At 49.2% G+C, this 25,052-nt stretch overlaps 1 protein-coding gene across 9 annotated transcripts in view; it reads left to right on the forward strand.

Annotated features, from left to right (window-relative positions):
- Positions 1 to 25,052, forward strand: part of CLCN6 (chloride voltage-gated channel 6) — a 29,381-nt gene that overhangs the window by 371 nt on the left and 3,958 nt on the right. For 2 of the 9 annotated variants that reach the window (XR_009006268.1, XM_007169963.2), the window contains exons 2-22: positions 591 to 650; positions 6,462 to 6,527; positions 6,883 to 6,948; positions 7,822 to 7,888; positions 9,690 to 9,796; positions 10,424 to 10,550; positions 11,198 to 11,265; positions 12,302 to 12,360; positions 13,224 to 13,356; positions 14,174 to 14,287; positions 14,560 to 14,726; positions 15,270 to 15,396; positions 18,109 to 18,235; positions 18,497 to 18,650; positions 18,798 to 18,957; positions 19,048 to 19,154; positions 20,169 to 20,355; positions 21,146 to 21,303; positions 21,448 to 21,604; positions 23,197 to 23,304; positions 23,449 to 23,574. Coding sequence is in view for 5 of the 9 variants with exons in the window: in XM_007169963.2 (XP_007170025.2) it covers positions 591 to 650; positions 6,462 to 6,527; positions 6,883 to 6,948; positions 7,822 to 7,888; positions 9,690 to 9,796; positions 10,424 to 10,550; positions 11,198 to 11,265; positions 12,302 to 12,360; positions 13,224 to 13,356; positions 14,174 to 14,287; positions 14,560 to 14,726; positions 15,270 to 15,396; positions 18,109 to 18,235; positions 18,497 to 18,650; positions 18,798 to 18,957; positions 19,048 to 19,154; positions 20,169 to 20,355; positions 21,146 to 21,303; positions 21,448 to 21,604; positions 23,197 to 23,304; positions 23,449 to 23,574 (2,445 nt within the window). In the remaining 4 variants the exon portion in view is untranslated. Of the gene's footprint in view, positions 1 to 45; positions 324 to 362; positions 442 to 590; positions 651 to 6,461; positions 6,528 to 6,882; positions 6,949 to 7,821; positions 7,957 to 9,689; positions 9,797 to 10,423; positions 10,551 to 11,197; positions 11,266 to 12,301; positions 12,361 to 13,223; positions 13,357 to 14,173; positions 14,288 to 14,559; positions 14,727 to 15,269; positions 15,397 to 18,108; positions 18,236 to 18,496; positions 18,651 to 18,797; positions 18,958 to 19,047; positions 19,155 to 20,168; positions 20,356 to 21,145; positions 21,304 to 21,447; positions 21,605 to 23,141; positions 23,305 to 23,448; positions 23,575 to 25,052 lie in introns of those variants that run through there. The other 7 variants (XM_057535685.1, XM_057535676.1, XR_009006270.1 and 4 more) reach the window with 7 other exon arrangements.

Raw genomic sequence — 25,052 nt, forward strand, 5'->3', positions numbered from 1 at the left:
AATCTGAGGGAGAACCCAGGCCAGCTACAGTTAATCCCATCCTTATTTTTTTTATTTCCATCTGAAAGGAGTTTTGAATGAAACGAGCGTTTTCGGAGTGAGCCCCCTCGCTGGACTTTGTGCATATCATGCAGCTGGCTTAGTTTTTCCAGCCCTTTCTCACTCTATCCCTCACCCTTTCTGGGTCACTGATAATCCAGCTTCCCTCTGCAAAGCACCCTGGGAAAACTTGAGTTGTTGTGTCCCCAGAGTTGACAAGTCCCTCCTGATTTCAGACTCGGCATGCTATCAGACGGAACCTGAACTCTTTCCTCCTTAAACTGGCAAGTGACATCTTTGAAGTGTCCTGAAGATGAGAGGTTATTTGGAGAATGTATAAGTAGGAATGAAGCGCTCAGCTGATGACTGTAGATCCCCACCACATCACCCCCATCCCAAAAGGTTTTTTTTTTTTTTAGGTCTTGTTCCCATTTGATGATAATGGCTCCAGATGATTTAGAAACTAGTAGCTGGTTTCAGTAAATACTTCTGCCTCTTTCCACTTTTAAAACCATTAAAAAGGTCTTCCTTCTCTGCATCTGTTTTTCTAGACCATCCTTGGAGAAACACAAGAGGAGGAGGATGAGATCCTTCCAAGGAAAGATTATGAGGTAAGATTCTTAGATGCTGTCTTGGGTAACATAAGTAGTGAGTGACCTGCTCACTTCAGAGCGAAGCATTAGGATTCCAACTAGAGATGCTCTTTGACCTTCTCTCCCAGGGAGTGAGTGGGTAAGATGTAACTTCTTTGTGGGAAGGGGCCTGTTCAAGAAGCCCTTTTCTCACCTCAGCCCCAAAGCAGGGTCTGGGTGTGTCTCCAGGCTTTCATAGATCTGTGGCACCTTAACCTGGATAGAGCATGTGTTTGCCATTAGACTGTTTGCTTTTTTACAACTTGTAGAGACCCAGAGTCAAAGCCACTGACAGTGTTTGCTCGTAACAGGTGTGGGCCAGGAGACCTTGCTTCTCTTCTAAGAGAACTGAGTTTTCAGATGATTGTTTCCTGCCCAAGCAGCTTCTCTCAGAATTGTCAGTTCTTGGTTTTAGTTCTGGATTTCAAGCATGGGACTCTGAAAGTCTGTGTGTGTGTGGGGGGGGGGGGGGTGTGTGTGTGTGTGTGTGTGTGTGTGTGTGTGTGTGTGTGTGTGTGTGTGTGTGTGTGTGTGTGTGTGTAGTAAGGCCAGTGCTGCTGGAGTGCCTTTTATCATTTAATTAGTTTATGATGACATTTCTATGATTTTTGAAATGGCAAAAACAAGCCATAGTTGTGATAGAGGATTCGTAAATGATTTACAAAAAGAAGCTAGGGAAAAACCCGTAACACTGCTCGTTAAAAGATGATTATTCACTTTACTAAACGTCCTTTTCCATGTTTTTTTCTTAAGTAGTAAAGTGAGACTCTACTAAATACATTATTTTAACATGTTTTCCCCTCCCAGTTGATAAGAATTTTTGTAGCAATAGATACTTTCCTATAATATCTTTCTAAATAGGGGAATAACATTTCATTGTGCCACAGTTTCTTTAATCTGACTTCTCTATATTATGAACTGCATCGTTGTGACCATCCTTTCTTGTTCATCCTTAATTGCTTCCTTAGGATCAATTCCAAGAAGTGGGCTTAGTCATGTCTATGTTTAATGCTTTAAAGAAAATGTCAGGTAGACTTAAAAAAATCAATATCCTAGAGCGATAACATTCCCAGACTAATTTTCTTTCTAATATTTTATCTTACTCTGGCTGTAGAATTTAGTGTAACTATTATGATTTATAGCTTCGCATGGAATTTTTAAAAAACTTTTATTATAGAGAATTTCAAACAGACAAAAATAGGCAGAATAGTACATTGAAACCCCCTGTACTCATCACACAGCTTCAACAGTCATTCAGCTCATGCCTAACCTTGTTTCATGTATGCTCCCATCCACTTCCCCCTTCCCGTATTATTTTGAAGGGAATTCTATACATCACATCATTTCACCCACAAGTAATTCAGTGCATAGCTCTAGTATATGATGTCTTTTTTTTAGCATAACCCAATACCATTTTCATACCTAAGAAGTTCATGATAATTCCTTGATATCAAATAACCAGTGTTCAGATTTTCCAGTTGTCTTATAAATGTCATATGTACTTTTTAATAGTTTGTTTGAATCAGGTTCCAAATGAGGTCCTCACCTTGCATTTGTGTGATATATCTTTTAAGTCAAGTAGGTTTAAGATGAAGTAGATTCCACCTTCATCTTTTTTTTCCCCCTTGCAATTGACTTAACAAAATAATTTTAGGAGTCTAGAACTTGCCAACTGTACCACAGTGGTATAGTGTAATGTGCTGCTCTGATGTGAGTGCATTTAATCAATCCAAAAGCACTGTATCCACTGATGTATTGTCTCGTATTTCTTAAATATTTGTTTGCTTGTACATAGTTGAGAGACTTGCAGGAATTAGTACGAGACAGTCCATATTGTGCTGTCACCTTGCATTCCCTCATTGAGCCTGAGCCTGGTGATATCATCCTGATTGTTACTACGACTGACACTGTCTCAGCCTTCATCCTACTCCTGGGAGCTCAGTACGGCATCTGTGCTCCATTGAGCTACTGTTCCCCCGGCTCCTTCACTGCTTTCACTGTATTGCACTCATATTTGTAATGCATTTACTTTCAGCTGATATGCATATTTATGTAAATTTTATGGGCTAATGTTCTTTTGTGTGAGTCGTTAATATTTCTCAATTAACCATCTCTGCATATGAGCTTCTTGAGAGCATTTGGTATGTGTAAGAGCAAATTTAGCTAGGCACGTAATCAGAAAAGTCTGCCCAGATTTTATTTATGAGGGATCAACTAGAAAACCTTTCTTTTGAAGCTCTTTCTAAGATGTGTTCTTTCTTGCCTTAGAAAGAGTTCATTGCACATACTTGACTCTTTGATAAGTTGGGGGTCTTACAAGATGTTAGAGTCCCTGTTTTTTTTTTTAAATTGAGGTTTTTTTTTTTTTTTTAATAAATTTATTTATTTATTTTTGACTGTGTTGGGTCTTTGCTGCCGCACCAAGGCTTTCTCCACTTACAGTGAGCGGGGTCTACTCTTTGCTGTGGTGCGCGAGCTTCTCATTGCAGTGGCTTCTCTTGTTGTGGAACACAGGGCCTAGGCGTGTGGGCTTCAGTAGCTGTGGCATGCGGACTCAGTAGTTGTGGCTCGTGGGCTCTAGAGCACAGGCTCAGTAGTTGTGGCGCACGGGCTCTAGAGCGCAAGCTCAGTAGCTGTGGCACATGGGCTTAGTTGCTCCACAGCATGTGGGAATCTTCCCGGACTAGGGCTTGAACCCGTGTCCCTTGCATTGGCAGGCGGATTCTTAACCACTGCGCCACCAGGGAAGTCCGTAGAGTCCCTGTTTTGACATCTATTTTCATTATAGGTGGTTTGAATAATAACTCCCTATTTATGGGATGGGGCCATTACCAAACAGTATTGTTTTCATGCAGGGCCTGTAGTGCCTTATTGAGTTAGAAAAAGGCACCCCTCAGAGCTGGGAGGACTTAGAATAAAAGGCCTCCCCCTCTGAGCCATTGCAACGCCCCAGCTAAAGGCCCATTGAAGGCGCTTTTTGTGTGAGCCCTAAGGTGCCCTTCCTGAGTGAATTTGGCCTACATCTCAGTCCCCATATGCCCTCATGGCCAGATGGCATTTTTGCTCATAACCATGGGCAGCAGCCCTGCAGGCCACCTATACAAATTTTATTTTTAAGAAAGTTCTTAGTCCCCCAAACCAAAGAGCAACATATACAGCAGAAATAAAAAGGAAGTTAGTCATGGCAAAGGAGAAGTAACAATATCAGGTTTTAATAACAGATCATATAGTTCATTGGTACCTGTTTACCAAGTGTCCAACTTTCAGGTAATTTATTTAAAAAAAAAAAAAAAAGATTGGTGTTCTGGTGTTGCAGTTGTTTCTAAATGTCCCTTTTAACCACTTTACTGAGCCATAATTCACATGCTATACAACTTTCCCATTTAAAATGTACAATGCAGTGTTTTTTTAGTATATTCACAGAGTTGTGCAATCATCGAATCAATTTCAGAACATTTTCATCACCTGGAAAGAAACCATGCACCTGTTAGCAGTCACTGCCCATTCTTCTTGCCCCTGACCGTAGGCAACCACTAATCTACTTCCTGCCTTTATACCTGTGCCTATTCTGGACATCTGCAGGCGTTTTCAGTGTTTATGGAGCCGTAGTGTTATTAGACAGAGCCATCAGGCAAATAATTAATTGCCAGTGATTTTTATACACATATGGTATGAAGGATAGTCATATTTTCCAACATGTTAATTTTCTTCTGTTTGTTCCTAGAATGTGCTGTCACTTAATTGATTAAAAAATATATACATGTGTGTATGTATGCACACACACATATACACAAACATGTGTGTGTATACATACAGCTGACCCTCAACAACACAGGTTTAAACTGCTCAGGTCCACTTATATGCAGGTTATATGCAGTGCCTGTATTTTCATTTTACAGATATTTAAATTAACTAAGTGTGGGGAAAACTTTGTGTTCCATTAGAGATCACAATATGTGGAATCAAAAGAGCTAGTATCCAGACTGTTTCAGCTTCTTGCCCTTGGGTGAGTCATTTATCAGTTTCTTCATTTTTGAGGCAGAAATAGCAAAATTCGGATTTTCGACTGTGGGGGAAGTCACTTCCCCTAACCCCTACGTTGTTCAAGGGCCTACTATATGTACGTATATGTGTAGAATATGTATGTGTATATATATATAATCATTAAATACATATATATATTTAGTCATTCACGGATGGGTCTGGTTTCCCAGCAGAAGTATAGTTTACAGATTGGGTTTTTTTTGTTTTGTAATCAGGAAAACAATTTTGTTTCTAATATAAAAAGTACACCATGTTTGCTGGGAGAATTTTAAATCATATCCAGATGTGAATGCCTCCTAAAACACCAGGGATAACCACTGTTAACAGTTTTCCCAAATGTTTTGCATTGTATGCTGACATACAAATCTTAATTTTATTTAATCAAAATAAGATTGTATTATACATTTTATTCTGCATCTGCCTTTATTTATTTATTTTGCATCTTGCCTTTTTTACTTAATTTTTGCACATTTTCCCCATTTGTCTTTGTAGACCTGTCAGAATTATTTTATGGCTATGTAGTCTTCCGTATTTGGCTGGATGATAGCTGATTTAGTCAGTCGCCTGTTGTTACTCCAGGACCCTTTAAAAAAAGGAATTTGGACTTTGGGTAGTCATATAAATGGAAAAAACTGTCACGTGTCACACCTGTGTTTGTTTGGCTGACTCTGAACTCCTGCCTGGGAGTGTGGCCGCCGGGCCAGTGTCCAGTTTGTTCACTAGCTGACGTGTAGGTAGCAACAGGTTATGGGGAGAGAGCACACAGAAGACTGTTTTCCTTTGGTGCCAAACTGCTGCTTCTCATGCAAGACGTAGAAATAAAATTATTTCCTTTGAATTGTTTCTTGAAATGACTCTGGCCCACCTGCAAAGCGTTTGCAGAACAGCTGTGCTCTGTGAAGTTTAAGGAAAACAGTCTCCACGTATGTCTCGTGACCTCTTTTCACAGACACGAACTGCAGAAGATACTTAAAATTAGACTTTCTAAATTAATTTGGTTCAGGTTAATTGAGGTATTTGTTCATCTAATAGAGTAATTTGGGTAACACTAGTGACAGCTGAAGGTCTTTTAATGTTTGGCAGAAACAGGACACTTAAAAATACGTAGTTTAAAACTTCTTGGGACTTCCTGGTGGCTCAGTGGTTAAGAATCTGCCTGCCAACGCAGGAGACACGGGTTTGAGCCCTGGTCCGGGAAGATCCCACATGCCGCGGAGCAGCTAAGCCCGTGCGCCATGGCTACTGAGGCTGAGCTCTAGAGCCTGCGAGCCACAACTACTGAGCCCGTGTGCCACAACTACTGACGCCCACGCACCTAGAGCCCATGCTGCGCAACAAGAGAAGCCACTGCAATGAGAGGCCTGCGCATCGCAACGAAGAGTAGCCCCTACTCGACGCAACTAGAGAAAGCCCGTGCGCAGCAACAAAGACCCAACAGAGCCAAAAATTAATTGATTAATTAATTTAATTTAATTAAAAATAAAACAAAATACTTCCTAAAGCGTGACGTATACACCTAAAGCAGTGCTGCTGAAATGTCCGTATAAAGCACAGATTGCGATACTGTAGGTCTGAGGGGGCTGAGGGTGTGCGTTTCTGACAAGCTCTTCCTGGGTGCTGCTGTGCCCGTCTGTTCTTTGAGTGGCGGGAACCGGGAGTTTTATCCCTTTCCAGGTTTTGGTAATTCTTCCGATCGGCTTGTGACTTTTTTTTTTTTTTTTTTTAACTCACACGTCCCTCTTTCAGAGTTTGGATTATGATCGCTGTATCAATGACCCTTACCTGGAAGTTTTGGAGACCATGGATAATAAGGTGAGTCCCTTGTTGATATCTTGGGACCAAGTAGGTCTTAGGACAGCTTCTTTTTCTGTTCTAAATACTCAAGTAAATTTCTTTACCCCTTGGCCTCTTAACCCTTTATATGAGATATCTGCATTTATTACTTAGTCCTTCAACCTGCCAACCAGAGTGCCCACTGTCAGTGCTCCTGGCCCGGCCCTTAGTGTTCTTCATTCTTACATTGTAAAGCACCTGCCACCCCAGACATCATCACCGTGCTTGCTGTCCGTATGGAATTTAGTCTAAAACTGGTTGGCTGAAATGTATTCCCTCCCTGCTGTCATCATAAGCCTGCAGTGATGCAGTCATTTTTTTCCTTTGTGAACAGAAAGGTCGCAGGTATGAGGCGGTGAAGTGGATGATGGTGTTTGCCATTGGAGTCTGCACAGGGCTGGTGAGCAGGCGGGGCGTGGGGAGATGATGGGCCAAGGGGCGGAGGGGGTCAGAGGGCAAGCTCCAGCCGGCGAATAAGTTGTTTGTCTTTATAACAGAGGCTGCCTCCCCCCACCACTCCTTTTTTAAAAATCATAATCCTGACACTTTTTCATACTTCTCTTGCCACGCAACTCTGATGCCCTTTAAAGCACGCAAAGGCTTTTTGAAACAGCATTTGGAAAGAGCGGAGCAGGCCCTCACACATCTCTGTACTATTCCTCTCCAAGCACTAGTGGTCTTCCTTGGTCTCAGATCTTTTTTTTTTTTTTTTTTTTTTTTTTTTTTAATTTATTTTTGGCTGTGTTGGGTCTTTGTTTCTGTGCGAGGGCTTTCTCTAGTTGCGGCGAGCGGCAGCCACTCTTCATCGCGGTGCGCGGGCCTCTCACTGCTGCGGCCTCCCTTGTTGCGGAGCACAGGCTCCAGACGCGCAGGCTCAGTAGTTGTGGCTCACGGGCCCAGTTGCTCTGCGGCATGTGGGATCCTCCCAGACCGGGGCTCAAACCTGTGTCCTCTGCATTGGCAGGCAGATTCTCAATGACTGCGCCACCAGGGAAGACCGGTCTCAGATCTTTTTTACCATCCTTTTCCCTCTGTGTTTTAACTCTCCTTCTGACAACTTAACTGCACCCCTTTCTTTTGTGCTTGGAGGGGCCGTGGCGCCAGGCTCAGGTGGGGCCCTCCTATAGCCACAGTGACTAAGGACGCGTGGCCTGTTGGTAACATCGGTGCAGGTGACCAGCGAGAACAGGCAGTGGGGGGAAGGGGCAGTGCCTCAAGGGGAGCGCCTGTGACAGCGGGGAGACCTGGGTGACCGCTCACGTGCTCTTCACAGGTGGGTCTCTTCGTGGACTTCTTTGTGCGGCTCTTCACCCAGCTCAAGTTCGGAGTGGTGCAGGCGTGTATCCTTTTCACGGGTCTTGGTGTTTCCGGACGTCAGCAGTTGCTGACGCTGCTTTCCTGTCTAGAAGTGAGTTTAACAGCAGATGTGATCTTTGAAGAGCTACGTATTAGCCACTTGGGTTTGAGGTTTTTCATTATCATCAAAGGACACGAGAGGAAGACTTTAATAGAGAGATGCTCATGTTCATGGTTAGTAAGACATGAAGCACAGATGCCTATTTTCCCTGATCAATCTATGAATTCATGGTGGTCCCAATGGAAATTCCAATAGATTTGTTGCTGGAACTCAAAAAGTCTCTTCCTAAATTTGTGTGGAATAGTAAAGAGCCCAGAGTAGCTGAGACAGTTTTGAACAACAGACAGGGAACTAGCCATACTAGATGTCAAGACATATAATTTAAGATACAGTCATTGAAACAGTATCATATTGGTGCAGGAATACCCCATTAGACCAGTGGGAAATAATGGAGAAGCAGAAACTGGCCCACACACATATAGAGATGTGGTGACTGACAGAGTTAGTGTTATAAATTAGTGAGGAAGGATGGATTAGTTAATAAAAGATGCTGGGACATCAGTTATCCACCTGGAAAAATACAAAATTAGATTCTTTGTACTATAAATTAATTCCAGATGGACTGCAGATGTCAATAGGCGAAACAAAACTTGAAGAGACTATGTAATGTTGAGAGTACAGAATAATTTCTAAGGACTCCAGGAGGCACAGAGTGAAGGGGAAAAGATCAATAAACTTGACCACGTCAAAGTAAATATTCTATTTATACACACACAAAAAAACCCCAAACAACAATAAAACACCATAACTAAACTGAAAAACAAGTTTACAGCCTAGGAGAGGTTGTTCCCGTGCATTTAAGAAACAAATAATTAGTATCCAGAATAGAGGGAGAACGGCCACTCAGTAAGAAGAAAGCCCAAACAGCCCAATAGAAAAACAAGCAAAGGATGTGAATAGGCAATTCTCAGAAGAGGAAAATTAGCTGATAAATAAACCTGCGGAAAAGGGCTCACCTCACCACCAGCAGGGAAATGAAAATTAAATACATAGGAAGGTGCACCTTCCTGACTCCTGAGTTTCTGTTCTAAATGTGGCCCTCAGACATGCACAGAGATGTTCATTGCAGCTCTGTGATTGCAAAGGATTGAAATCGCACCAAATGGGAGAGTGGGAAAATTGATGTTCATATGATAGTTTTATGTAGAAGTTAAAATAAATGAACCAGAGCTTTTATATCAACATGACTAATTCTCAGAAAGCGTTGAGGGAGAGAAAAAAGGCAGCTGTAGAATGTGCGTCAAGTGCAATGCCATTGTTTTAATTTTAGAAGCACCTAGAACAATGTGGATGCACGTGGAAACTTGCAGGGGAGGATGTGCAAGAGTTTCAGCTTAGTGGTTTCTTCCAGGACAGAGGGAGGGACACTGGAAGGGTTTTGTTGTTGTCGTCGTCGTTTTTAATGGTATCTAATGTTTTCGTTTTCAAAACATACCTGGAGCAAATGTGGCGTTACACTGAGATTTGTCAAGGCACGGGCTGTGGGAGTACAGGTGTCTGTACGTTACCTCTCATAATGTTTGAAGTATTTCATAGTTTAAAAATGGTTCCTAATGTAGGAGACATCTCAGGCAGTTGTGTTTTTTTTAAGTTTATATACGGAGAGCAGGAAGGTGTGCAGGAAGCAGTCACCGTGCTTCAGAGGAGGAGAAGCTGCCTCACTTCAAGTGACGGTAGGGCCGCCCCAGCCAGCGGGCACGGTTTCCTTAACCCCACGTCTGTAGCGGTGGAGGAGTGCAGCCAGAAAGGCTGCCTCGCCCTGTCCCTCCTTGAACTCTTGGGTTTCAACTTGACTTTTGTCTTCTTCGCGAGCCTTCTTGTCCTAATTGAGGTGAGGTGGTGGGGTGTTGCCTTTTTGCTCATGAGGTTTTGCGCTCATTTTCTCCATCTCCATTTTCGAAATGTCAAGAAACTGATTTTAGACTTCGAATATAGATTCCTGTAGAAAAAGTGGTCTCTCGTTCACTTAGAGATGTTTTCTGAAAGTGGTTTCCGCCTCTGGTGAGATTAAAGAGGAACAATCTAGACGAAGAGGTTGGTTCTCAACCTTGGTAGCACATTAGAAATACCTGGGGAACGGTAAAAATGACTTTAAATAACTTTAAAATACTTCAAACTTAAATACTTTAAGAGACGTTAAAATAACTTTAAAAGTGACTGATACCCAGCTTAGACGAATGAGGTAAGACTCTCCGTAAGTGAAGGCTGGCATCGATTGTTGAAAGGCCCCCGCAGGTGATGCTGAATCACCAGGAACTTGCTAGAAATGCATCAGACCTACTGAGTCAGAAGCCGGGGGGGCAGGGGCAGCCTCTGGTTTCACAGGCCCACGGGGGGCAGGAGGGTGGGTGCTGCTCTGGTGAGGAGGGTCAGTTTGCCCTCTTTAGTGAGGCTGTCCAGGGTGAACCGTAGACCCAGTGGAGTCTGAGTTTCTGGGTGTACCTGCTCTCCCCATCAGCCAGTGGCAGCGGGTTCTGGGATACCCGAGATCAAATGCTATCTGAATGGTGTGAAGGTGCCCGGAATCGTGCGTCTCCGGACCCTGCTCTGCAAAGTCTTTGGAGTGCTGTTCAGTGTGGCTGGAGGTAAGGAGGGTCTTTCTGACCTTTATCCTTCAAGCGTTCAAGGGGCAAAGATGACAAGAAGCATCATGTGTGTACACTGAGTAGGTTCGGATTTGAAGGCCCCAGCCTCAAACAGGTTTCTGCAGTTTGTTGATGGGTTATTTTTTAAATGCAGACGCTGTGAATTAGTTACCATTCAGAGATATCTGACCAGCACACCACTGAGTCTTGAAGTAGAACGACTGTCTGTTGGTTTGTGGAGTTGGCTTTTAGCAAAGTCAGCAAGTTTTTGTGCCAGATAGTAAATATTTTAGACTCTGTGGGCCAAGAGGCAAGAAAAGAAGCTATTAGGTAGGTGCTTAAACTTACATAACCGCTTAAAATGTATCCATGTGAGAATGTAAAAACCATTCTGAGCTCTCTCAGGCTGTACAAAAACAGGCAGCAAGGCTGTCTTGGCCCACAGGCTATGGTTTGCTGACCCCCGATGTAGAATTTCAAGACTATTTTCTCCTGTTTGATGGGAATTTGACTCACTCTTTCTCTTACAAAGCCATGGGATCATCTTTGTTTTATAGTTGTCAAGAGAAAGGTCTATGTAACAAAGGTCTCCTGACCCAGACCGTTCTGTGCTCACTGACGGCCTCCCCCTTTTCCACCTGTTCCAGGGCTCTTTGTGGGGAAGGAAGGCCCCATGATCCACAGTGGAGCAGTGGTAGGGGCTGGCCTCCCGCAGGTAAGGGTTGATGGTCTGCGGGGGCGGGTTACCCCTCCGAGTGGGCCTCCTGCGCAGGGGCGTGTCTGTGGCTGAATTTGGAAAAAATCCGTCTGGAGCATCCCAACACGGCTTCGGAATCTGCTGTCACTTTGGGTTGACGAGAAAACGATGTGATCTGTCTCCCAGGAGAGCAGGTAGTCGGTACCTTGAGGCTTTAACGAAGCCCTGCTGAGTCCTAGGAGCAGGAATGGAACAGAGAGAAAGTCTGTTCAAATGAAAGTCACCCGGTGCTCCCGCAGCCTTTGCCGAGCACGTCCACACAGGCTGGCTTTGTGGAGCGTCTCAGGAGAGGCTGGAAGCCTCGGCGGAGATGGTTTCAGGCGCAGGTCTATTCCTTTGGAATAGATTCCTTTGGAAGCAACGCAGGAGTAACAGCTGCTGTTCATTAGCGTTAGGTGCTGTCTGGGCCAGACTCTCATATACTGACTCCTTTCTTTAAAGCCACCTCAAGGGTTTAGCTGTCCTCATCTTCCTTCTCAGATGAGGAGCTGAGGCTTAGGGAGGCCAAGGAGCTCGCTCAGGACTCCCCGGCTCCCATTCTCGCGGGCTGGTCCACATGGAGAAGTCTCAGTTCCTTGTGAACTGTCACTTACAGACGTTTACATCTCATGTTCTAAGGGGAGGGAGTTGCTGTGTGGCGGCCTGAGGTTTTGTTGAGCAGGTTAAGAGTTGGCCCCCTTCCTTGCCTGTTCCTCGGTGACCGCCCCGTTACATCTGCAGCAGCTTTCAGTTCCGCCCAACCCTTCGCTCAGCTCTTTCCCCTTTTCCTTCCGGACTCGCTCACTATGTACAAAATGCAGTTTCTGAAGAGCCTAGAAATTTGGGGGCAGGAAAAGAAGTTCCTCCCCAAAGTCACCTCTCTTTTCCCATCTGCTGCCCTGGACTCTCCTTCTCACGGTCCCTGTGCAGGTGCGCTCAGGCTACAGGGACCCCCCGGCGCTGTGGATTCCTGCAGCTTCGGGCCCCTCTCTGACTTTGTTTTCTCTTGTTTTAGTTTCAGAGCATCTCTTTACGGAAGATCCAGTTTAACTTCCCCTATTTTCGAAGTGACAGGTATGGAAAGGTTGGAAATTGGGGGTTTTTTTGGAAAAAACAAGCCGTTCATTTACTGCCACTGAGACCCTACACTTGCTCTAGTCCGGCTCACAGCCTCCCCTGCTGGGCGGGCTGCGTGCAAAACCCAACCATCCAGAAGGAGGTGGGCTTTGAATTATTCTTCTGAAGATGAGGAGCACAAGGGCCAAGCAGGCATCATGGCTTCTATTTTGTCATAACGTAGGGCCTAGAAGCATCTCAGACAACGAAGAATGTGGTCCAAGATCAAACATACGACCAGGGAAGTCCACAGGCATATCACCAAGAATGGAGTTTATTTGCTTGGTCAGCCGTGTCTTGGGGTTGGAAGGCTTCTTCCGGGCACTCTTCAGCCCGTGGGGTTTGCGTGTGTTACTGACCTGCACACCTGGCCAGGCCCTTGTGGTCAGGGGCCCAGGGTCCGGGCTGCGGTCGCCTTCTCGCCTCGGCGTTCCTGCCGCTCAGTCACCTGCCCCCTCTGCTCACAGCCACACTTGGTACGTTTTCTCTGGTGCTGGGCTTTCTGGAAGGAAGGTCTGATGAGCCAGTGGCTCAGCGGTGACACCAGAACCCTCCAGGCTGCCTCCTGAGAATCCATGTTCAGAGTCGACTGACATCAGGGAGCCGCCCCAGCTGGCGGAGCTCCTCCTGGGGAGAGCTTTTGGCTCGTAGGTGAACTGCGATGGCTGCCGAGTTGCCTCCCCAGAGACCTGCCCTTCATGAGCCCTGACTGTTCGTGGGTCTCGAGATGTTAAAATGCCAGTGCATAAGGAAGTGAAAAATTGCCTTTTGCAGCCTGAGGGCTGTTTCTCAGATAAACCGTCTCTCTCTTCTCTCCTCAGAGACAAGCGGGATTTTGTATCAGCAGGGGCGGCCGCCGGAGTCGCTGCAGCTTTCGGGGCCCCCATTGGGGGTACCTTGTTCAGTCTGGAGGAGGGCTCGTCCTTCTGGAACCAAGGGCTCACGTGGAAAGTGGTGAGGAAGACCTTCCCCTGAACTTAACCACACCCCCCAAGTTTAAACTGGACATCTCTTACTCCTTACATTTACCAGTAGTTTTTTTGTTTTCCTCTTTTACTGTTTACCAGAGTCATACTTTAAATAGAGTTACAAATATCTGGAAATAACGGGAGCAGAAAAGGTATACCATGCAAACACTAACCAAAATAAGGCTGGTGTAGTAGTTTCTTAATGTTAAAGGAGACTTTGAGACAAGGGGAATTACCGAAGTGAATGAGGGATGTTTCATGGTGATAAAAGGCTCGATTTAATCGATAGTTTTAGTTAACCTGTGCTTCTGATGAGACCAGGAGAGTTGACGTTACTGGAACCTCCTTTGCTCTAGACACCCATAACCTCCAAACTGTGGACTTTTCTGTACTTCCCATATTAACACCCTTCCCATCCTTAGTCAAGCTGCTGTTATTCTCTCCTGAGGAACCATCCGACCCAGTAGGTGAGACCGGCTGTGGTCCTGATGTGAACCCCCATCTCCTCCCTCAGGGGAGCACGTTCTTCCTCTGGTGTTTACTGTTCCTTTTTTGGCAGAGGGTCTGGTGCATAATAGGCTGTAAATAAATAGTCCTTCACAAAAGGCTGAGTGAAAACTCCTAATAGCCTGATTTCCAACTTTTCACACTTGTGGTGTATCTACTGCCGTGGTTACCAGAGCCCTGTGTCCAGACCTGGAGTTGGCAGGTCTCTTGCAGAGCAGAAGGCTTATGGGGACATGTCTGGGAGGAAGCAGGACCTGTCGCTATTGAGCGTTCTTGTTTTTTCACCTGTCCCCTAGCTCTTTTGCTCCATGTCTGCCACCTTCACCCTCAACTTCTTCCGTTCTGGGATTCAGTTTGGAAGTTGGGGTTCCTTCCAGCTCCCTGGATTGCTGAACTTTGGCGAGTTTAAGGTACGTTTTGTCCTTGCCCCCAAAATTTCTTTCTTGACCCGTGAAAATTGCTCGTAAGTACCAGAGAGAAGCTGTCAGAAGGGTAGGTGCGTCTCGGCCCCTGTCATCTCCGCATGCCCTGTGCTCAGTGTGGGCAGGATTCCAGCACTGCTTTGGCTCTCGTAGGGAGAAGGCAGGATCGCTTCTCGTCTCTGTCTTTTTCTGCTCCTGTCCCTTCCTGTTCTCATGGGCACTCTGGTTTTTCTCTCTCCCTCCCTTGCCCCTTCTCTCAGTGCTCTGACTCTGATAAAAAATGTCATCTCTGGACAGCTATGGACTTGGGTTTCTTCGTCGTGATGGGGGTCGTTGGGGGCCTCCTGGGAGCCACATTCAACTGTCTGAACAAGAGGCTTGCAAAGTACCGTATGCGAAACGTGCACCCGAAACCTAAGCTCGTCAGGTACCCACGCAGTCACCTCCCCTCCTGCCGTGGTCCCCCAGGCCCCGTGTGGACCGGGCCATCTCTCCCGGGGAATGGACCCCACTTGCCACACCAGCTTTCATGGCATGTCTAAGACTGAGAATGGAAATCTGTTTGTCAGATGGGCCAAGAGACTGAGGCTGAGCTTAATTTATATCAGAGCCGCTGGCTCACTCCCAGCCTCTCTGGACTTGGCCACCAGGACACATGACAGAGTCAGTATTGGCCCCGCCGAGGGGCGCACTCTCACGAGACTCTCGCCTCCGGACTTAAAGTGGAAGGCCTTTCATCCCTCGGAGAGAGATGGTATGACCGCAGCAGCCCACGTTACTGGCTGCCCGCTTTTTACATGCAAATTGCCGGAATGCAGCAAGCCCCTGATAAATTCTGCACGTGCGCTAACTGAGCAGGGGCTGCTGTGCGTGCTCTTGGGGGAAAGGAGGGTTGTGGGTAGGCAGTTTCTGAGTTCCCAGGACCAGGTGACTTTTTATCCACAGTTAACAGCTGCGCTTTGCCTCCTAGAGTCTTGGAGAGCCTCTTGGTATCTGTGGTGACCACCGTGGTGGTGTTTGTGGCCTCCATGGTGTTAGGAGAATGCCGACAGATGTCTTCCGCAAGTCAAGTCGGCAATGACTCCTTCCCACTCCAGGTAACCCTGGTGCACCTGCTACCTTTGTCCTACACCCGCGAAGCAGAAGAATCCAGAAATGTACGGCTTGCCTCGGTTTAGAGCTAATAGATGTGTTGGGTTCATTGTTCCACACCTGATTCAGATTGCCCGGGGTGGGGCGGGCGTTGTAGCAGTCTTTTTACCTAAGAGAGGATGTGCACCAAACTTTCTCTTTCTCACTTTTGTGGACAGTCCTGGCTCTCATAGAGGGGACTCCTCTCCCTCCCTCTCCCCCCCCCCCCGTCCCCCTCCCTTCTTCCTTCCCTCCCTCTCTCTCTTTGTTGAACAAAACTAATTGGAAACAGACGTTCAGGATGCTGACTGTCTGCTTCTCCTCCGAGCCTGTTTACTCTTCTACCCCCCACCCCTGAAAGGTGCCCGCCAGCCTCACCCTCGGGATGTGAGAGGCACCCCTCAGATGGGAGAAAGGAATGCCTGCCTCAGGGCACACAGTGGTCCTGGCTCTTCCTGCATCTTCTAGTTTTTCTGGGTTTAGGTCATTTACTGGCATACCTCCTCTTTGCATTTCTCCTTTTCCTTTCCTAGGAGTATGTGATGTTTTCTAGCACCTTTGCCCGAAAGAGCCAGTTGAGTGAGGTAGGCATTAGAGCTTACTGCACCCTGTGTTTTTCGGTCCAGTCCGGTGGGTCTGAGTGCTGGCCTCTAGGGTGGAGGCTGGAGGTTTTCTAAGTACGTGTCTTGTTGCCCCCGGGGAGCCACTCGAGTCCCTCTGAGCCCCTTTGGGCTTTTGTCTTGAGTGGCTGCCTTTTCCGTGTCCCCAGGAACAGTCAGTGAACGGCTAGAATGTACTAGGTCAGAGGTCAGCAAACTGCGGTCCATGGGCCAAATCTGGCCCTTGGCAACTGCTTGTTTTTGTGTAGCCCCCAAGCGAAGAATGGTTTTTACATTTTTAAAGCATTGGGGGAAAAAAAACAAAAACAAAACAGAAGAACATGTGACAGAGACTGTGACCTGCACAGCCTAAAATATTAACTGTCTGGCTCTTCACAGGAAAAGTTTGTTGATCCCTGTTACTGGCTATTCCCCAAGGCCGCCTCGTTACCAGACCAATATTTTCCAATGTGTGTTCTAAGGAACATTGATACACGTGATTCAAGAGCAAACAAATGGAAAAGGATTCTGTGGTCAGATGGGTTAACCAGAGCTGAGTAGGTTTCTTTAATACAGGACTTCTCAGGGCCTTTAAAGTTCCAGTAAGTGTTAGGAATGTTTGGAGTGTTTGTTGTGTGCCAGGTGTTCTACTAAGTAAGCACTGTACCTACGTGACCTCACTTAGTCCTTACCACTGCCACGTTGGCTGGTATTGTTCCCATCTTACAGATGAGAAAACTGAGGCAAACTGAGGTCTTGCCTGAGATTACCCAGCTAGTAATATATAGCATGAGGTGGGTATTATTCCCATTTCATAGATGAGGAAACGGAAGCTTCACAAAATGAAAGGCCTTTCCCAAGGTCACCAGAGGGTGGCAGCGTGAGAGTCAAATCCGCCTGACCGTGGAGCCTGTTCTCTGCTTTTCACAGATACACCGATTTCTAGCAAGTGCTGTGATACTTCTGTATGCGTTTGACCACAGGACTCTTTCCAGAGCACCTTCGGGACTAGGTTCCTCTAGACATAGTTTGGGAAACTGCATGTGCTGGTGATTAAGCTGTCGCCTCAGCTTGTCCCCCCTTCACTGTTCTGCACACGCGTCTCCTTTGCCAGCTCCTCCCTGCCAGCTTCTGCCAATAGGGGGCGCTCTCCTGTCTCCTACAGCAGCCTTCATCCGGCCGTGTTGCCCAGCCAGGTCCACCTGGTAGGGTTATACAAACCCATCACCTAGTATTGTTACAGGGTCCACATAAGGGCATCTTTACAGTGTCATTAATACCGATAGAATGGAATCCAGGAAAAGTCTGTCTGCTTAGTTAACTTTGCAAGAAACACTCTCTAATTGTTTGCCCAGTGATAGATGTGAGGTCTGCCCCCTGTGCTACTTGTACATTGCCAACCAGAAAACAGATACCCTCGCCCTATAATGAGTCCAGCAGTGCCCGGATCTCATCTGCTCACACAAAACGATGAAGAGAATGAGAGGGCTGGGATGTGGAGAAATAATCTCTTCTCCCAGCTTGGATTTTGTTCAGCCAGGTGGGTGAGGCAGCTGGGAGCACGGCGTCTGCATCGGGCCTCGTGTACGTGGGTTTTCTTCTGCAGCAAACTCGGGTGGAGGCTTTTTCCATTTGGGACAAAGTTGGGGCGTTAGGTCAGGCCATGCCCTGGACTCTCCTCCGCAGACGCCTGTCCCCTCCCGGCCACTTGTCGGTCCCTTGCCACGTCCTCCACCATCCATGGTGCTCTGGGGCCAGACTTCCCGCAGTACCACTGACAAAATTAGCCCTGGGAGAGGAGGCAGAGCCAGACCATGGTGAACGCGAAGTGTAGTTACATTTTTGTTACGAATGTGCATGAACAGGGCCCTCCTCCTGACTCTTTCTTTCTCAGAACGCAAGGAATATACCGTATCACGGTTGGCTGCTCTTGGGGATCGATCTTTTTTCTGCTGCCTGTTTAATTTATGGGTAAAGCTTGCAAACCAGACTTTTCGACCTCGCTGGAGACATCCCACTTGAAGTCTCAAATGCCCTACTCAGGGGTCCTTATTTGACTTTTTGATTCCTGCTTCTTAGGTCACGTCAGAAGAAGTGAATTCCAGCATCAAGACCTTTTTTTGTCCCAATGAGACCTACAATGACATGGCCACACTCTTTTTCAACCCGCAGGAGTCTGGCATCCTTCAGCTTTTCCACCAGGATAGTGAGTATCTGGGAGGGTGGGGTTTGGGGCAGGAAACAAATGGTTACTCCTCTGTCAGACACAGCCAGGCTTGCCCTTCATTCTGAGCGAGAACCGGGCTTTTCATTGGTAATGCCAACCCAGACAAGATTGGGGTGTCTGCCTCCGGTGCTGGAGGTGAACCGGTCAGGGCGCAGAAGGACCTGGTGGGAGCCAACGCAGTCTTATGGGCCTTGGCAGGCATCTTAGTGGGACTCAGGTCGGTCTGTTCTGGCTTTGCAGGTGCTTTTAGCCCCATCACTTTGGCGTTGTTCTTCGTCCTCTATTTCATGCTTGCATGTTGGACTTACGGCATTTCTGTTCCAAGTGGCCTTTTTGTGCCTTCCCTGCTATGTGGAGCTGCTTTTGGACGTTTAGTTGCCAACGTTCTCAAAAGGTACTGTGTGTGTGTGTGTGTGTGTGCGCGCGCGTGCATGCACCTGAATGTGTACTTGAGTACGTATGCACAGGTGTGCAAATCATAGCTCCCTCCCGCACCCCCGATATGATTCTAAGGCACGTTCTTGGTTTCTTTCTTCACCAGCTACATTGGATTGGGCCATATCTATTCGGGAACCTTTGCCCTGATTGGTGCTGCGGCTTTCTTGGGTGGGATCGTCCGTATGACCATCAGTCTCACGGTCATCCTGATTGAGTCTACCAACGAGATCAGTTATGGCCTCCCCATTATGATCACCCTGATGGTGAGCACACCCCCCTTCTAGGCCTCCTTCAGGTTCAGGGTCAAGTTCCCCCACAGCAGCCTCTTTTCAAGTCTTTGCTTTGTGTTTCAGGTGGCCAAATGGACAGGGGACTTTTTCAATAAGGGCATTTATGACATACACGTGGGCCTGCGAGGCGTGCCGCTTCTAGAATGGGAGACAAAGGTGGAAATGGACAAGTAAGGCCAGGATTTCTCTTCATGTCCTAGTTCCAGAATTTACAAACTCTAGGGCCCAGGAATGTTTGTATTAGGTAGGAAACGGTAATTCAGATTCTTGGGTTGGAAGAAGGTAAGTAACAACAGCAAGGTCCTTCCAACAGCAAGCACGTCTGTGCCCAAGTGTGTTCGGGACAGTGGAGCGGCCCCGTGCAGCTGGGGACTGGGGTGGGCAGGGCCGCTTCGTGGATGGTTCGGCCGCTGTGGCATTCTCGTTAAATAGGAAGTGTTATGATTGAATGTTTAAATTCAGGGTCCAAGCCCTGTGAGTGAGAACTAGCTGCCTCGCGTGTGCCCAGCGAGGTGTCGTCCTATCAGCAGCGATTCCTCTGGGCATAATCACCAGCTTATCCATCAGCCGACAGATAGTTCAGGCCTCCCATGTCTGGGATCGTGCAAGGCGCTTAAAGTCTAACGTAGGGGTCAGCCAACTTCTGGAAAGGGCCAGACAGTAAATATTTTCAGCTTTGCAGGCCATGTGCTCTCTGTCCTGCCGTTTTAGTGTAGAAGCAGCCACAGACAACATGTAAACGAGCGAGCGTGACCAGATTGGACCTGTGGGTGACAGTTGCCATCCCTGGTCTAAAGGGATGCCCAAACATTTTTATTTTAATTCCAGTATAATTAGCACTTCAGTGGTGATACTGGCATGTGCCATGGGGTGCTGAGGAGCGATGGCCAAACCCCTGAGCAAGTGGATGAGGTTTGTGGAGGGGGGACATTCATATTGAGCTGAGGGTCTTGGCCCACGTGTCTGACAGAGCAAGGAAGGGCATTCCAGGCATGGGGAACAGCATGAGCGAAGGGGATGGAAGTACCAAGGAGCGGGTTTGTTCCAGGAACTGCTAGAGATGGTTCAGAAAAGGGGCCCAGGTGGTCCAGGCGGTGCAGGAGAGGCAGCGCAGCTCCGTCACGGCTCGCTCCCGGTGCCGTGGACTCTGTCGTGAGGCTGGACCGCTTCCCTCCCTCCCCCAGACTGCGAGCCAGCGACATCATGGAGCCCAACCTGACCTACGTGTACCCGCACACCCGCATCCAGTCTCTGGTCAGCATCCTGCGCACCACCGTCCACCACGCCTTCCCCGTGGTCACGGAGAACCGGGGCAACGAGAAGGAGTTCATGAAGGGCAATCAGCTCATCAGCAACAACATCAAATACAAGGTAAAGGAAACGGCCCCAGAGGAGAGGTGGGCGACGGGCAAGCGGTTCCCTGCTGCTCGCGGTGATCCCGTGCTTGTCACACCCCGGAGACGGGGTGGCCCTGGTTGGCTCGTGTGAAAGTCGGCGCTCTTCATTGCACGCGACAGAGAGTGTGGACTGGACGGCGAGTACAGACTACCCAGTGAGTAAGGACTGCGTTAGGCCGTCAGGACGTGTGTTCATTCCCACTCCAGCAAGCACGTGGATAGATTGTTGTTTTACCCAGCAGTCTTGAGTATTCAGTGCAGGTTGTATCCGGGAGGGTTCTGAGTTGCCAACAATGGACTTTGACCTACTTAAGAAAGAAAAAAGTCCATTGGAAACTGCAGGGCGGACAGGAAAGCTGAAGACCAGGAGCCGTGCGCTCTGGGCGAGCAGGTGGCTGGGGGCCCCTCTGCAGGTACCGGGAGGCACCTGCGCTGAGGGAGAGTCCCGCTGCCTTGCTTGGGTCACGTGCCCACCCTTGGCTTTGGAGGCTGGGGGGCACGTCCGTTGACAGGACTGCCAAGACATGACGTAGGAGCATTGAGATGCTGTCCCCAAATTAAAGGAGTAGGGGGGTTGGGCTGGCAAAAACCTTGGGCTCCGAGAGGCTCCTTTGAATCACAAGCCCCTGAGCCGCTGTGAAGGTTTCTTGCAGTTGCGGTGGAGGCCTGTGCTTTTGACCCGCACTGTCCCCCACACCCTCACCCGCGTGGGTGCCGGTGCGCCCGCGCTAGCTGGCCGTCGCCGCCGCCCCTCCCGCCCGCAGAAGTGCAGCATCCTCACCCGCGCCGGTGAGCAGCGCAGACGGAGCCAGTCCATGAAGTCCTACCCATCCAGCGAGCTGCGGAACGTGTGCGACGAGCACGTGACCTCCGAGGACCCGGGCGAGAAGGAGGACCTCCTGCAGCAGATGCTCGAGCGGAGGTGAGGGAGCGTGGCCGCCTGCGGGGCCGTCAGCCCCCCGCCCGCCGGGGCTGTCCGGGGGAACTGGGGGAGGGGCTCGGGGACGTGGACGGGAAGTGGTCCTGCTGAGGGTGTCCTAGGCAGCGTCTGGTTTTTGTGTAACAGATACACTCCCTACCCCAACCTATACCCTGACCAGTCCCCGAGCGAAGACTGGACCATGGAGGAGCGCTTCCGCCCACTGACCTTCCACGGCCTGATCCTGCGCTCACAGCTCGTCACCCTGCTCGTCCGAGGAGTTTGTTATTCTGAAAGCCAGTCGGTGAGTCGCCTATCTTGTCCCCACCAGGATTCTGGGAGGCACGAGGGTGGCAGGAGCACATTCCCTGCACCTGCCGTCCAGCGGTGTGTGTGGCCCCGTGGCCCCCGCTGCAGGCAGGGTCCCTGCGCTGAGACCGAGCAGGGCTGTGAGTCGCCCTCCAGGGCCTCTTCGCGTAGTCTCCTCACCCATTGCTAAGTGTCCTTCTGGCCGGTGGGCTCTTAATATAGTTTCCGCCTTTAATCTCTGCCATGAATGAACTTTGTTACATGTTCATCCAGAGAAATACCCTTCTTCTCATCCATTCCCCTGTAGTTTTTTTCCTTTTTTCTCTTTGGTTTTTGTCGAGATAGCAGGCACGGGTGGGCTGTGTTCAAAGTGGTCCCTATAGCGACCTGGGACACACTTCACCCCTTCACATGGAGCCTGAAAAAGTCACCCAGAGGACTGGTTTCCAAACTGACTCTCCTGCTTTGTGTCTTGCCTGTGGGCAGCCAGCTGAGGTCACTCGTGGTCTCACTGGCCTGCAGAAGAGCAGCTCGCATGGGCGGGACAGAAAAGGCCATGGGTGGAGAGGCTCAGGCTTGGGGGTGTGGCCTGTGGGGAGGCCTAGCCCTGCTGGAATGGGGGAAAGGTCACGTGCGGAGCACAGGGGACAGGGAATTTGGAGACATGAAGTGGGCCAGACTGCACAGGGCCTTGCCTGCACACAGGAGCCGCCAGAGCTGGCCCGAGTCAGCGGTGGATGGGGCGGGCTGTGTGCAGAGGGGAGGAGAGCGGGGCGGAGCAGTGACCAGCACCCGTGCTTCCTGTGCCCCGCTCAAGAGCTGGTAGTGGCGGCCCCGCTGCCCAGTGACGGTCAGCAGCAGTGAGAGCTGAGGGAAAGTCCAGAAGACTCAGAACGCAGGAGGAGTAACAAAGCTCCCGTGTGAGTCTCCTGTGGCCGCCATTTCCAGTCGCCGCAAACTGGGTGACTTGAAACAACAGCAGGGTATTCTTTGCGAGCTCTCAGGCCACAGGACGAGGTGCCGGTGTCGGCAGAGCCGTGCTTCCTCCGGAGGCGCCTTCCTCGTTTGTGGCGGGCGCCAGCAGTCCCCGGCCTGCCTCGACTGGAGGCTCCTCCCTCACGTCTGCCTCCTCGTCACCCACTCTCTCCCTGTGTGTTCTCTCCTCTCTTATAAGGACAGCAGTCATTGGGTTTAGGGCCCACCCTAATCCAGTATGACCTCATCTTAACTTGATTCCATCCACAAAGGCCTTGTTTCCGATGAGGCCACGTTCACAGGTACCAGGCGTTAGGACTCTGACGTATGTTTTGGGGTGACACAAGTCACCCCACACAGCTACTATTAGTTAGCACCTTTCTCGTTGAAACTCTAGAATAGCTCAGGTCTGTTTTACAGATGAAGTTCAGAGAAATTAGGAGACTGGCCCAGGGAGATACAGCTAGGAATTGGCAGAGAACTGGCTGTGGAGCACCTGTCCTGGCCCCTGCTCTGCCCCGCCCCGCTCTCAGACGCAGAGGGGGGGGTCTCTAAAGGTGACCCTGCCAGTTGCCGCGTTCGGTGTGAGGACTGTCTTGGTTGGGATTGCAGAGCGCCAGCCAGCCGCGCCTCTCCTACGCTGAGATGGCCGAGGATTACCCGCGGTACCCTGACATCCACGACCTGGACCTGACCCTGCTGAACCCGCGCATGATCGTGGTGAGAAGGGCTTCCCTTGGGGACGGGGCCAGGCACGGAGGCCGAGGGCCTGTCCTACGTGGACCGCTGCTCGTCTGCACGGTTGGCATCTGATCCTGGGCGGGCAGGACAGGCCACAGGTCCCCTGTGTTGTCTCCTCTGCAGGACGTCACCCCGTACATGAACCCCGCGCCCTTCACTGTTTCCCCCAACACCCACGTCTCCCAAGTTTTCAACCTGTTCAGAACGATGGGCCTGCGGCACTTGCCCGTGGTGAACGCGGTGGGAGAGGTGAGCGTGAGGGCGCGTGTGCCTGCGGCCGCACCTTCTGGAAGGGACCCTCTAAGGGCAGCACTGCCAGGGCGGCGGGGCCTCTCACCCAGGAAGGAGCAGCAGAATCCCGCAGGGAGGCTTCTCAGACCCGACCTGCTCTGCAGCTCCCCACCGGGAGTGAGGGGCCCAGGGGTGGAGGGGGAGGCTGGGGTAGCTTCGGGGACCTTCCCCTTTGCCTCCGGGGTGTTTCTTCTACGCCGTCTCCTGTGTGGCCGGCAGATGTCGCCAGCGTCTCACTGGTCTTCCCTTCTGAGGCCCAGAAGCGCTTAGGGCCTTGTCTCTGTCCTGAAACCTTCCTCTTCACCCTTGACCTGACGGCACCTCCTTGAGGAGGGGGTCAGTTCCCCACCTGTTATGGGCATTTGTAGCAGTAAATGAGGGAGTTTCAGACAAAATACTTGGAGAGTTTTGAAAGGTAAAATACCTAGTAATTATTGCTACAGATTTTTCCATTGTTTTCTTTTTCTTAGAACTCCATTGTTTTTCTTATTCCACAAACATTGGTGTTTGTAGAAAACTATGAAAATATAGGTAGGCAGGAAAAAGAAATGCCAAACCCTTATCTCTGTAGAGGCAGGCACGTTAATTCAAAGTATATCTTGTTTTTTTCCTCTGTGTCTAGACATAGAGGTTTTATATGTCAAGGTTTAGTGAAGATGTTAACACTACTTATCCTGTTTAATACCTTAATGTTTCAATTAACCTATAGGAAATGACTTTCCACAGCAGAAAGTGTTCACTCGGGATACTCTGACAGCTCAAGAGCTTTCCGTTGCGTGGCAGTCCGGTCACTTACTCTGTTGTCCGCTGTTGTGCAATATCTAGTTAAATTTCACCATAACGGTCACCTGTTTGAGGCTTTCGGTGGGTGTCACCTCGTTGTCCTCCAGGAAGTGACTCCTCTCCAGAGTGAGGGTCACAGCAGGACCTCCAGCAGCACGGCGTGTCCTGACGCAGGTTTAGTGGCAGGGAGTCAAATTGTGTTCCTTGAAACACAGCCGCGCTGACAGTTCTAACGCAGTTGATGGTGTGGGACACCCGCCTCAGTGGCAGCTGTGAGTCACCGCGGTGACTGGGGGAACTACCCGTTTAGGGAGGACTCTGGTTCTCTGGACTCTCAGGCTCTGCTGTGCGTCTGTCCCTGGCTTGGCGGCGGAGGCCGGGTGTTCCCCACACAAAGCAGTTCTCTGGTTCTCCGGGTGCCAGCTGGGCGTCCTAAACTCAACTCGGCCCTGGCGCTGTCTGCCGGGGGCGGCGTCGGGTCCCTCGGGTTGAGGGCTCAGCCCCACAAGACTGTTCATCACACCCGCCTTCCCCCACTTCAGTTTTCAACAGAAGGTCCAGGTTGTCACCTGCACTCCTGACTCACTGGCTGTAAATAGGAGGTTCCCATGACCCCCTGCTCACAGAACTCCGGAAGACAGTTACTTACATCC

The sequence above is a fragment of the Balaenoptera acutorostrata genome, chromosome 1, assembly GCF_949987535.1.
Source record: "Balaenoptera acutorostrata chromosome 1, mBalAcu1.1, whole genome shotgun sequence".
In the NCBI taxonomy this organism is placed as follows: Eukaryota; Metazoa; Chordata; class Mammalia; order Artiodactyla; family Balaenopteridae; genus Balaenoptera; species Balaenoptera acutorostrata.